The sequence below is a fragment of the Culex pipiens genome, chromosome 3 (genome assembly GCF_016801865.2).
Source record: "Culex pipiens pallens isolate TS chromosome 3, TS_CPP_V2, whole genome shotgun sequence".
NCBI classification, from domain to species: Eukaryota; Metazoa; Arthropoda; class Insecta; order Diptera; family Culicidae; genus Culex; species Culex pipiens.
The window spans coordinates 119,383,498-119,397,035 of NC_068939.1; the positions used below are offsets into that span (position 1 = coordinate 119,383,498).

General features: G+C 39.8%; 1 protein-coding gene across 2 annotated transcripts in view; it reads left to right on the forward strand.

The window, feature by feature from the left end:
- LOC120413978 (polyhomeotic-proximal chromatin protein-like) overlaps positions 1-13,538 on the forward strand; it is a 53,387-nt gene that overhangs the window by 17,702 nt on the left and 22,147 nt on the right. For both annotated transcript variants that reach the window (XM_052709259.1, XM_052709258.1), the window contains exon 2: positions 11,439-12,567. In XM_052709259.1, coding sequence (XP_052565219.1) covers positions 11,439-12,567 — 1,129 coding nt within the window. The remainder of the gene's footprint in view (positions 1-11,438; positions 12,568-13,538) is intronic.

Genomic DNA, 13,538 nt, shown 5'->3' on the forward strand with positions numbered 1-13,538 from the left:
ATTTATGCACTTTTTGGAGGCCGGATCTCATATATTTCGATGAAAACGTTGTCAGGATCTATCATGCGACCTGTCGATGGATAGGTGATCAAAAGACCTTTCCACCGAGTTCAGTAGATTGAAGATCTGACAACTCTATCAAAAGTTATAAGCACTTAAGTGTTATTTATGAACTTGGTGGAGGCCGGATCTCAGATATTACCTAGCATTTTATTCAAAATCTAAGGAAGGCACCAACCACCTAATGGTGGATTAAGTAACGTTTTTTTAAACATGAACGGAACTTTGAAAACAAAATTTTACTTGAGTTGCTTTTGGAAATAACGATATTTGTGTATCCTCTTTAATTATTTTTGATTTGAATAAAAGACCTGCCAAGATTAACTTTTTCGACGTTTTGCCAAATATCGACTTAAATATTGATCAAAAGTTTGGTTTGTGCATTCAATTTAAAATTACCTGATAACAAAAAAATTACAGAAAATCGCATGTATCATTGAATGAAAAAAATAATCTCTACATAAATTAAAGCCAAAATTATGATTTTATTTTGTGAATTGAAGTTGAAGTTAAAATAAGTTGAAAATAAGCTAAAATGAATGAAAATAGATCGAGAAAGGTCACTGCTATTTTAACCAACTTAGTTATTATAAGCTAGGTGAATGTAGATATGTCATAAGTCGTATTTCTTTATTCAACATTTGGTGAAAAATAAAACACCTGACGCCGCCTTATGTGCTTTTTGGCATTGTTAGTAAACAGAACAATCGCAGAATGTTGCGTCTGTCACTTTAGCCCCTGTTCACTTTGTTTCTTCGATGTCAGACAGGGATCGCAACAATCGGCTATATTTGTCCTATTTTTAAACACGACAAAAACGGATAGCTGAATTTGGGGTGGTTCATCAAATCAATCTTGGCTCAAACCATAACATCAACCAATATCATTCACCAATCTCTACAAGTTAAAAATGGCTGCAGTCGACATTTCTATGAACAGTTTCCAACAACCAAACAAGCCGGAGACAGTTTGGTGACCCGTTCCAAAACCGGTCAACCACGTCCTAGGGCTGCAACTCAATCCCTCCTGTTCAGCGGAAATTCCTGTCCCCGTCCGACAAAATATGGCAGCAAAATCAGCACAAAAAAAACCTCCAATCGAATGACGAAAATGTGCGAAAAGCTGCTCGAATGAATTTTCGAACGAAGCGGAAAATAAACAAGAATTTCAGCAGCAAAAAAACCGTATTTATCCCGTAAATTTCGACTTGCATGTATCCAGGGGGTGAGCCAACCGAGAGAAGAAGAAAAAAGCGCCACCCCTCTCGAATTCCCTCCGACAGGATCAGGATGACTCCCGGGACTCGTTCCGAGAGGTCAGAGGTTGCACAAGAAAACCTGGCCCAGCTCTGCAGATGGTACTCGCCTCTCTCGGTGTGAGCCATATGGATTACCCCTTTCGCGGGGTGCTTGCTGGTTTCGGCCGAAAAGTTTGGATGAAAATTTGGCTGTAACGGGACTAGTTTATTTTTTTCGTTTTCACTGCTGACTCTGCGATGTGACGGCAAGCAATCGGAGATGGTTCTTCCTGTTTGAGTTTTGGCAAGCTGCACGAGTCGGGATGTCAGAGGGTGATTTTAGGAGAACGTTTTATGTATTTTTGTCTGTGGTATTGAGTAATGTTTCTATGCAAACGTATGCGCACATCACATTTGGCACAGTACTCACAGAGAGAACTGCCGCCTTAGCCCGCTCGGCTATCAGACCACAGAAAAGTTGAAAGGATAAACGCCTATACGAGCTTGACATTTCGGTCAAGTAGGTTTCCCATACTGATGGGTTACATATTTCTGGGTGTAATGTTATATAAAGTTTAATAAAATAATACAAAATTTATTTTACACACAGACACCTTTATTTTACTGTGTGACTTTACTCTTACTTAAATTCTTTTTTTTATATTTCCAATCTCCTCATTCAACGTCCAAAACTAACGATCGGAAACAAAGAAAGTATCGAAGAAAAAAGTTTCCAGTAGGACGTAGGGGAAATATACCCATTTTAAGCCTAATAAGCGGTCGTGTTTGAATGATGCTGGATAATCTGGAGTGTTCGTTGAAATTTACTAAAATCAAGTACACTAACGAGTAGAGCAACTTTTAGTGAACATTTCTGTTTATTTACACTTTTACTAAAAGTTATTCTATTCCTTTGACAAGCATTTAAACTAAATATTTCCCAAATGTATTCTAATCAGACGAGAATGAATTGGGCTACGCCCATTTTCTTTATTGTCAGCTTAGTTCTTGTTTCTTCCAGCGCTCTTTTGGGTCTGCTCAGTGCTGCCAATTGTGATGAAATTTTAAGCGAACTAACTCACAAAAAGTAGCATTTATAGAGAAAGTTTCCTGGCATCACCGGCTCACTCCAATAGGCGCTGCTGGTGGTGTTGGTGGCCACCCTTTGTTCTTTATTTGCCTTCGCTTCTCGCTCGGTTTTCTTCAGCCTTCGATTGGAATGGGTTGTCCAAAGTCAAACGTCAAAAGACTTGGCGCGTTTGTTTTTTTTATGGTGCTTGCTAACTATTTACATGTTTCGGGATTATTTTTAAAGTGAGTGACAAACTAATGTGCAAAAGAACATGTTGCCGGTAGTTGGAAGCAATTCCATATCTTAAGCGCTTTGAAAACGTTAGCCCAAGATGGCGACTTTCGTTAAGCAGTTAAACTCTCATCTTGCGTGTGCATTAAATTTGATCTTTTTGGCCAGTAAATGGCGTAAATTTTTCGAGCTTACTTGAGGCGGTGCTGTTGCTGGTAAGTTCATAGCCTAAATTGTATTTTTGGAGCTTTAATCGAGCATCAAACTCTCCATATGACGAGGATAGGTGTTTGATTAGAAAGGGTATATTTCCCCTATATTTGATGAGAAAAGGACCAAAGTCGAAACAGACAAAAGTATCGCAAAGATTTGCAAAAAAAGAAAGGAAAAAAATCGAAACAAAGTGCGAAGCACGCGTTTGATTTTTTCCTCCTTTCCATCTTTCAGATTTTTTTTTTGCTTTCCTTCAACTGTGACTAGATTCTGGCTCGGAGGATGCTTTTCCCACTGTCGGGGTCGTCGTCCCTCTGCGAAGGATTTTGGCCTCAGGGAAGCGATGATGTTTGGGATGGAAATTCTTTGTTTGATGTAACCTTTTTTGACTGAATTTATTGATTTAATGTTTGTTGAATTTCTTGGCCAACTTTAATAAACATGTTAATTTTTTTTTGAATTTACGATAAGATCTCCTCTGAATAATTGGACCTTGAATTTTATTCTAAAAAGAGTGTTCCAACTAATTTTCAATCCCCAAAAAGGATAAGCTTCATCCTTAAACTCGGTTCCACACCCATCCGGTGGCATCCCCGGTTCCGGTAACCTTTCCCGTGTAACCGCACACACGAAGCACTACCAATTTGCTTACATTGTAGGGGAAGGTGGGGCAAGACGACCATATGGGGCAAGAGGAACAATCGCTCCTACGGCCGTAATTTGTACAATTTTGATTATTTCCAGTATGAGAAATTGTTGCTAGCAATGCAATTAGCTGATTCTACTACCACATAACCGCCAAAATGACGTAAACGCCACGGGGCATAAGATTTAATGAAGTTTTTTTCGAAACCTTTGTTTTCTTATAATATTTGGAAAGTACAAAATAAGGCTTAGGGTTCGTTTTAAGGCTCATTTTATCAAAATGCTATTTTTCCTAGATCAGTAGTGTACCTACAAATGACATGCACCTATTACAAAGTATGATTTAACTTTTGGTTATTTTTGTTGAGATCTTTTAAAAAATCTTGTTCAGGTGGGGCAAGTGTACCATATGGATTTTTAGTATGGAAAAAATTACGAATTGCTGCAACAACATATTTTATTGGGAAATAAATACATAAAAGTACTTAAAAACTGATAAACAATCGTTAAAAAAATTGTACATACAAAGTATAGTGATATTATGAAAATTTACTATTTATCATCGAAGTAGTATTTTTTTTCGTAAAAACGATAAAATTTTTAGTAAAATATTATTATTTAATCTAAAAATGGAAGAAACCATTCAAATACATTCTAATCTGATGTATCTAAGTGATAACAGTTCAATTGTTAGCAAATTACCATATTTTTTCATGCATTGTTCCTCTTGCCCCAACGGGTTGCTCGTCTTGCCCCACTAGTTCAGTAGAACGTACGGAAAATCAAAAATTTTAAAATCAATTTTTCACATTAAAAAACAGGATTTTTTAAAAACTTGTTTAAACAAAGTCTTAGTCAAGACCTAGAATAAGATGATTATAATAAAAACCGACAGATTTTTTAACTTTTTAATGGGTTATAACGAGCATTTCCTTAGCTTGTTACACTTGCCCCACTTTCCCCTACTCGTTTCATCTCACTCCACAAAACTACGCAGAGTACAGAACATTTCCATCCCAACAAACCCTTCTCTCCCGCGAACCTAACCTCACTTTGCACAGCGTCTGGCTGGCCATAAAACTGTGGTCGACGACTCTCCAGCCCCGGAACGAGAACCCATCCGGAGGTTTTAAATTTTAATACCTCCTTTATGACGACATTTATACGCTTTAATTAAGCCATTTGTTTTGCGGACTCCGTTGCAACTCGAGCGCACGTGGTGCAGGTGAAAATGGTTTTTTGCTCTTTTCCACAGTTTACCTTTTTTACGCTGAAAATATTTCCGAATCGTTCCAGAAGTGAAAGTTAAACGAACGAATCATAACCTATTGCCAATTAAACCGAGAATTGATGAACCCATCAGGTCCATACTTCAACACCCTGGTCTCGTCAGTCTAAAACTGGCGTTGATGCGAATCGATGTAACAATCCGTCCTGGTCCGGAAACTGAACTCTTCACGGCAATCAACGTCGCAATCTACGTGTTTTGCGGGGTTTCATAGTTGTTGGACAGAAGAGTAGTGGTGAACAAGGCGAACACTAACCTCTCTAGGACTATCGTTCGACAATTTTCCCGGCGAAACAAAAAAGCCGACAAAATAAAAATAAACCGTGGAGGCTCGTCCCGTGAGCTGACGATGACGAGGATTGAATGGCAAAAAAAAATTGCTCTTCTACTCGGTGGCTGTGAACGGTCCGGAACGCGATACGTTGCCACCTATCACCGCCCTAACCTAGCCCCGACCCTTTCTTCTCTGTCGAATCGAACCGCCAAAAACGATACCGAAGAGCGGCAGTAAATATCGATAATCTCTCTACCAATCTACGGGGTTCCATCGATGCCCTCATGCCACCTTAAAATGGGTGAATTGGTCAGGTCGGCATGACTTAAAACGATCATAATTTTCAATTTCATGAAGTTTGATATGTCGCATGACAGGGTTTCTTGCACCTTCGGGAAGTGTCCCCCGCAGTGGCCACCGGTAACCGGTTCCGCAGTGAGGGTCGGAGGACGTCGGCATGACTTCGAATGATCATGATTTTCAATTTCATCAAGTTTGATGTGTCGCATGATAGGGTTTCCTAAATGACAGAAATGCTGGTTTGCTTTCTGACCCCTCCTGGGCATTCCGGAACCGGTAAGGGTGGCCGCTAGGGGACACATCAGCAATATGCAAGGAACCCTATCATGCGACATATCAAACTTCGTGAAATTGAAAGTTATGTCAATTTAAGGCCATGCCGTTGTTCTCTGACTCATCCTGGTCTGAATAGAACCAACAAAATGTGGCCACTTGGGGTGACAAATAGTAAAACTTGCTGGTCGTCAAAGTTAGGGTCTCGAAAATATAACCACGTTTCATTGAATCAAATTATTAAATTTACCTCCATAAAAAATAAAAAAAGGAAGAACTCAAATCTAATGTTTTGTGTCGTTAAGATGAAAACAGTAAAATAATAATTCTAAAAATGTGGTAGCGTTAAGAAGAAATGAATTTTGAAAAAAAAAACATTTGGAGAGCTCTCAATTGTTCTCCCTTTCAAAGGATTTACAAAGGTATAACATGTAAAGTTACATCTAATTTGAATATCTTTCCCACAATCCTCAAACCAGGTGCTGCCATCTCTTGGCGGCACGAGCCTCAGCTCGAGATAATCAAAGGCGACAACCACTCGACAAAACTCCCCTCTTTTCTGGAATTACACCCGCAAAAACATGGCAAGGGAATCCTTCCCCACGAGTTCTCTTCCCTTGGCCAATGTGCCAACAGAAAACTTTTTCACGGCCATGTCGAGAGTGTCGTCGTCGACATTTGGCTCGTTTCGGAAAGGAAATTGAAAACTTATCCCTTTAAATTAAAATTCACCGATATTTACCCTCTTCCCTGTCCTCCTGAGCACAGGGAGGTTGGCCACCCCCGCCAATCTCGTGTGCCCTTCTCAAAGTTTCTGCTCAACAGGGACAAGTCCTCGAGACGCGATCCGAAACTTTTGCGTGTGCGTCCTTCCGGTGTCGCTTCTTCTGCTTCTTCTTCCCGGCACACAAAGGCACTTTCGTCCCTTTTTGGGCCCCGTTTTTTTCGGGTTGGTCGTCGCCGCTGTCTCCTAATGGCAGCAGTTGCAGTTGTATTTGTTGACGTCGAGTTGCCTTAACCAAGTTTGTGCACCACACACAACAACAGAGAGAGTGAAAGAGGAGAAACCCCGAAAAAGGAGGAGAAAATATCCCATTAGCAGGGCGTACGAGTCCCGTTATGCGAGAGGAGTGTTGGAAGGAGGAGGACTCGCCCTTAGGGTTCTGTGACAAGGTTTAGGGTGGCAACTTGGGTTGGAAAAAATGGGAAATTGATTCTTTTAAATATTTTTACACAAAAAGTTAATAGCATTATTGTTCAGCCACTTATCTAAACAAAAACTTCAAATTGATAAGTAATAAAATGTGTTAACAAAATGGGTTCATTTTTAAATAACACATCAATGTTAAAATAAATTATAAAAATTGGGTCCTAAAATGAAGCTTAGATTGCTGATATTATTGTTTACAGCGATAAAGCTTATTTTTCTGAGTACAATGACCCTTTGTACGACCACAAAGAGTTTAAAATGGATTTTTAAATCAATTTGGACAAATTAACCTCGCGGGTGCTCCTGTCATTTTCATGGAGTTTTGATTTTTTTTATGTTTGAGGCAAAATTTAAATGTCTTTAAAGTTATTTAAACGGTTTGCGAATGTTCTAAAACTTGTGCTCCTAGTGAAGAAGGAAACTGTTTGGTCCACGCCGGAAGTGAAAGTGAGAAGGAGACCATCAAACTGCCAAGGGAACCAAGAGAATTACTGAATTCGCGTTACGGACAGCTTTATACCGGACGGTGCTGGGTGGCGTTAGTCATCAAGTTCTGGTCTGAAGAGGATTATTAGAATTTGGCCAACTACGTGGAGCTGAAAGTCTGAATTTTTGGATCCGTCAGGATCGCCGCCTGTGGCCGTTATTTGGATGTGTGCTTCCTCCGGCATAGAACGGCTGTTCAAGATCATATTGTTCAAACCCGGTGAGGAATTTCCTTTTTGCATCTTATTTAATTTCAAGCGTTGAAGGAGTGGCCGTGGCCGAATGGCTACGGTGTTCGCTTTATAAGCGAATGATCCTGGGTTCGATTCCCATCTGCTTCCAACGAGAAAGTCAAAGAAATATAAATTCGTGAAACTCCTGAACATGAACGAAAAATCAAAGTTGCTCGAGGCGGGGTTCGATCCCTCGTCCAGGTTGATTAACAAAAAGGCTAACCACTAGTCCATCGTGGCTTGATGAGCTATGACTGGAATTAGGAATACTGTTACTGCTAACTATATACGCGCTGGGTCTATGTCCATTTGACAAAGATTCGGAAGTTCTAAATAACGTTTGAATCTGATTGATGCAAACGTTCTTCAGGGCGGGGCTTGTCGATAAAGCTGAGGTACCTCGCGCTCGGCTAGCCAGCGTAGAAATGGGTCACCGAAGCTCGGCAGAGCTAACACCTTTCAAATGCCTATGCGAGTTATTTGCATGTATAGAATGTCAAATTCTAAAATACATGGAAACAACTCAATTTGTAAGAAGCGGCCGCGTGGTCCCGTTTGATTGGTTGCACACACACACACACAATTTGGACAAATTAACCTCGCGGTCCTTCTTGGCAGAATAGCTCTTACTTGACAGCTCGTTCCAAGGTGACCATAGTTGATCCATCGAAAAAATGTTGTCTTGTCATTTTTTTTTTTGCATTAAAATGCCAGAAATAGTTTTTAATCGTGTTTTTTACCGTTTTACATAAAAATTGACATAGGGCTTTGCTGCCCATGTTCGCATAAATGTCCCATATGCAAAAACAGCAAGCTGAGAAAAACGCATTTGAAGTTTGGCTACGGGTTAAATTTTCGTGTAAAAACTGGATTTCCTCTTGACTTCCAGAACAAAGTGCTGGATTTTATAGGCTCTTTTGAAAGAGCACACGATTTTGAACCAAACTGCATCAATAACTCGAAATCTATGAAAATGCATATGGGACATTTATGCGATCAGGGGCAGTTTAGTACCCAATTGAAAATCTGCTACAAACAAATTAAGTCGCATAGTAAAGTTAGAGAAACGCTTATCCACGAAAATAAAAGTCAGTTGCTTGAAAAGTTTTAAGAAATATTACCAAACATATAATTATTCAAATAAAAATACAAATATTCTTAAGAAACAAGAAATATGCGTTCTCATTTTTTTTGCAGAATCAAATAATCAAATTGTCATTCACCCGCGAAAAAGAAAGGAGGCGAATCACGCAAAACAAAATCGCTGCCGAACCATTCGCAAAAAGAAAACTAAACCAGTTCATGATTTTTTGTGTATCTCTTTGGAAGCACCACTTAAATTAATTTATTGCGTTTTTTTTTGTTTATTTACGAAAAGTGAAAGGTATTTTTTTGACGCAAGACGTTACACCTGCATATGTAGTAGTGAAATCGATGTCCCACCGAGTAATCCAGATGTATTTTTTTGAGTTTCTTTTATCCGATCATTCGTGCGCAAGAGAGGAGAGCTATGCTCTCTTCGAATTGTTTCTCTTGATGAGCATCAAAAGATTTATTTTGATGAAGATTCTTCCATTCCTGATTGGCCTTGTATTTTTGAACGCGATAAATATTATTTGAAAAAAATATTTTAACATTAGAAAAACTGTTCATATTTAAAAGATTTATGATATTTATTGCAAATTTAGACCGTTGCAAATATTTTTCAAAGTTTATGTCCCTTGACTTTGCCCTAGGTTGAAGTAGGGGGAAATAATGTCTAAACAATTTGATAGCAAGCCATAATTTCAAGATTTTAATGATTTTTTTTGTAGGTTGTATTTTACACCAGAAAAATTGTTTTGCCTTTTATTAGTTTAATTTTGTGAAAAACATTTTTTTGGGAAAAAAAACCTTTTTCCGTTATAAAATCACAAACGTACCAGTATTCAAAAATATTCTAACGAGCCAAAACGCAAAACTTAATTATAAACACAGGAAAATGCATTTTAAATGTTTTCAGGTGATTGCAACCCTATTTTCATTTGAAATTAGGCTTGAATTTTTTGTCCAAATTTGAAAACATTATGATAAAAATTTATACAATTTTTTTGAACTTTTGTTAGACAGATTAAACAACAAAAGCCACAAAATTGGGAAATTATTAAAAATTAATCTTTTTTATTTCTTCTAAGCCTGAAGACCTGGGAAATTTCATTATTTGGCTAAGGAATCATTCAACAAATGAGAATACATTTGAAGAACGATTTTTTCTGACTAAGCAAAAAACCAAATTCTTTGGTTCTCTTATTTTAGCTAAAAAAAATAAAATGATAAACCAAACAATTAAATTTTTACTATTTTAACTATAGTATAAAACAAGTTGTGATTATATAGTACTCGCTTTAAATTTTAAATCATTTGAATAATCGAGTAATCGTTTTATTGATTTATTTTTGTTCAAATTATAGATGTAAATATTAATATTAAATGTATCCCGATTTTCCAAGCAAAACTTTACCCATCGAAGAACCGCTTCTAGACGGCCAAAAATATTTTTTCATCCAATTTTAAATTTTCAAAAAGTAGGTATTGAAAAGCAGAATAGAATCATTTAGAAAATTATGTTAGATGATTTTATTTGCGTCACTTGTCTTAAACAATGTTTTGAAATAGTGATTTTTTCTGTGGTCAACTTTGGTCGAGATTTTTAAAATTGTTTTTCACGTATTTAAACCATTTTAAGGCTCTGGAAGGCATCATTCCAGATCAGCCATTTGGCAGCCATGTTTGTTTTATAAAAACATTCAAATCTTGATTCAAAATGTATTAATAAAAAAAGGTTTTCTTTTTGTTGTTTGTAGAAGCATTTTACAAATCGGGATGTTTTTTTATTTCGATATGTTATTTCTGAACCCTGAATTAAGAACCATCATTGACAGTCATTGCTCCAAGAGTGAAGGACACCTTCTACGACCTTAAAGCTAATATCATGGTGGTAGATGGTGTTAGGGCAATGACTGTCAATGATGGTTCTGAATTCAGGGTCCAGAAATAGTAAATTGAAATGAAAAAATAATCACTATATGTAAAATGCTTCTAAAAATAACACAAAGAAAACCTTTTTTTGATTGAAACATTCTGAATCAAGATTTGAATGTTTTTCTAAAACAAACATGGCCGCCAAATGGCCGATTGGGGATGATGCCTTCCAGAGCCTTAAAATGATTTAAAAACGTGAAAAACAATTTTAAAAATCTCAAAAATGACTGAAAATTATTTGAAATTTCAGAAGAAGAACAAAAACTAATCGAAATGTATGAAATACATAACTAAATCGTGAGAACCAAAAATTTCGAAGAACAAAAATTGTTTAAAATTGACATCCTGTACATGGGAAAAGTAGAACGATTCTTTACAAAATCCTGAACTTTTCAAACGGCCAACAAGTTAACACCATGCCCAACAATTCGCATGTGTCCTTGTGTCTGTGATGAACCCTTACCAAACCAACAACCAACCATCCAGGCAGAGGGAACAGGAGACGACTTTCGTCCCTCCGTAGCTAGCCTAGAGGGGTGGCAACAGAATTCTCTAGCACATGTGCCGTTGCAGTTCTGTCCTTTCTACTGTTATGTTGGTCGCTCCCTCCCCCATGAACGCCTGGTAGAAAGTCCATAAATCTTGACGAATCTATAAATTTCAGCGCCCCCTCTCTCTCCTTCAAGGCTCCACTAGGCTGGGCTTCTTCCCTGGTAGCAGGATTTGGCGCAACTTTGTCCCTTCTCGAAAAAAAAACGTCAGATGAAACGGGGAAAGTTTGTCCAATTAGCAAAAAGTTCCTCAGCCTTCACTCTGCGTAATGAAATTCGGCATTAGCGGCCATGGTGATGAATCCTTAGACTAACGAAGACTTCTTTCTTTCTATTCCCTGTAGGTCGGAGCATTACAATAATCTGCAGAAGCAAGAGGAGGAGAAGCTCAACAACAACAACAACAACAACCACAGCCATCCGGCGCTGCACGCGAGTCCTCAGCAGCAGCAACATCAGCAGCATCACCATCCGGGCCACAGTCCCCATCTGCAGCGACCTTTGAAGGAGTCCTCGAACACCAACATCCAGCAACAGCAACAACAGCAAAAGCAATCTTCGGTGGTGAAGATCGAACTGTTGCGCAGTCCCGCCCAGCCGGAAGCCCAGCAAGGCGGCGCTCGACTCATCAAAACCGGCGCCCAATCACCGGCCGCTGCCTCGACTGCCCCCGCGGCCCTCTCGCCGCACGGCGGAAGCCCCTCGACCGTCTCCCACCTGCGGTCAATCCGACCCTTCCCGACTGCTGTAAGTTCGGCCAACGCCACAGCGACCACCACAACCACTGCCAGCGCCGGAACGACCGGGGAACGGCCGCTCAAGTGCCTGGAAACGCTCGCCGAGAAGGCCGGCATCACCTTTGACGAAAAGTACGACGCGACCACCACGCTGGAGAAGTCACAGAGCCCCGCCGGGCAGCAGCAGGTGGCCCAGCAAACGGCGGTGCCCCTGCAGCTGTCCCAGGAGCAGCTCCAGCAGTTCCAACAGTTTCAACAGTTCCAGCAAGCGTTCACCGCTGGAACGGCGACCATCCAGGTCAAGCAGGAGTACAACCCACCCCAACCCCAGCAATCCAATGCCACCGGTGGAATGGACCAGCAGCAGCAGCAGCAGCAACAGGCGGCCCAACAACAGGTCGCCCAGCAGCAGCAGCAACAACAGCAAGCCATGCAAGCCGCGGGTCAGCTGTCCGCAGCCGATTGGCAGCACGGGCGCGTCCAAGTGCTCCAGCAACCGATCCAGAACCAATACCTGCAACAGCTGTACGGCTCGCAGCAACTCCTGGTACATCCGGGGATTGGGGGTCAGCAGCAGATTCAACTGATTACGTCGAAGCCCTTCCAGGGTACGCCGCAGATGTTGGCGACCACACCCGGCAAGCAGGTCATCGGAACGGGGACGGGGAACTTTAGCGGGGCGTACGCGCTGCCGACGATTCCGTCGAGTCAGTCGCAGGCGCTGCTGTTTAGTCCGGTGAGTAGTTTATTTTTGTTTGGATTACAAAAAAATCCTGATTGAGAAATGTTGAAGATCTGGCGACCCTGTCTAAAGTCAACACTTATTAAGTATAAGAACTGTCGTAAATCATCATAACAGCTTCTTACAAAAGCCACATTTTAGTATTTTGTTTGATAGGATTTTGGAAGATTTATCCTTCGTGTTTTGAAATTTGTTGTACTGGCAACTTTTTTCCTCCTATCGCGCTTGTATCTCAAAATTTGTTCAAAATATGTTTATACTTTGTTTGCAGGCCAAGGATTGATACCTAAGAGCATGCAATGGCACTGACCTTGTTGCGTGCTCTTCGGTTGACGTCCACGTAAGGAACATCCTGGAAGGAGCGTAACTAACTACATCCGTAGTTCTGTTAGATCATCCGAATTATCTTGATCAGAACAGTATAGCTCTGGTTCCTTGCGAGTGTCCTATTTTCTTACCTCCACGTTGGCTTGGTTTTCATGATGACCTAGCTGGTGGCCTGTGGAAACGGATCGTAAACCTTTGACCACCGCGGGTCAGAGTCGAGACGGCTAAAAGAAAGGGGCGCAACAATGTGGGAAAGGGAAGTAATTTGTGATTGTAGACGGTATTGTTTTGATTCGCAGTATGTTGAGTCAACTGCTGTGGATGTACCTGAAACATCGCACAACGGGGTTTCTCTTCTCTTCTTTCTCAGCTACCACCTATCTCCTATTTTTATTTTGCTCTACTGGTTCTCACTTCTCTTCACTGATTCTTCTATTTAATATCCATCATTTGATTTTGATTTTACTAACTTTTGATTCTCTTATCTCTCAAAGATTTTTCACTCTTTTCTATCAATTGATACTGCTGTAACAAACTTTGTTTTGTTGTTGTTTTTTTTTTTTTTTTTTTTTTTTTTTTTTCCTTAAAAATATACTTTTCCTTAATGTACTAGTAATATCAAGTCTATTTATCATTCG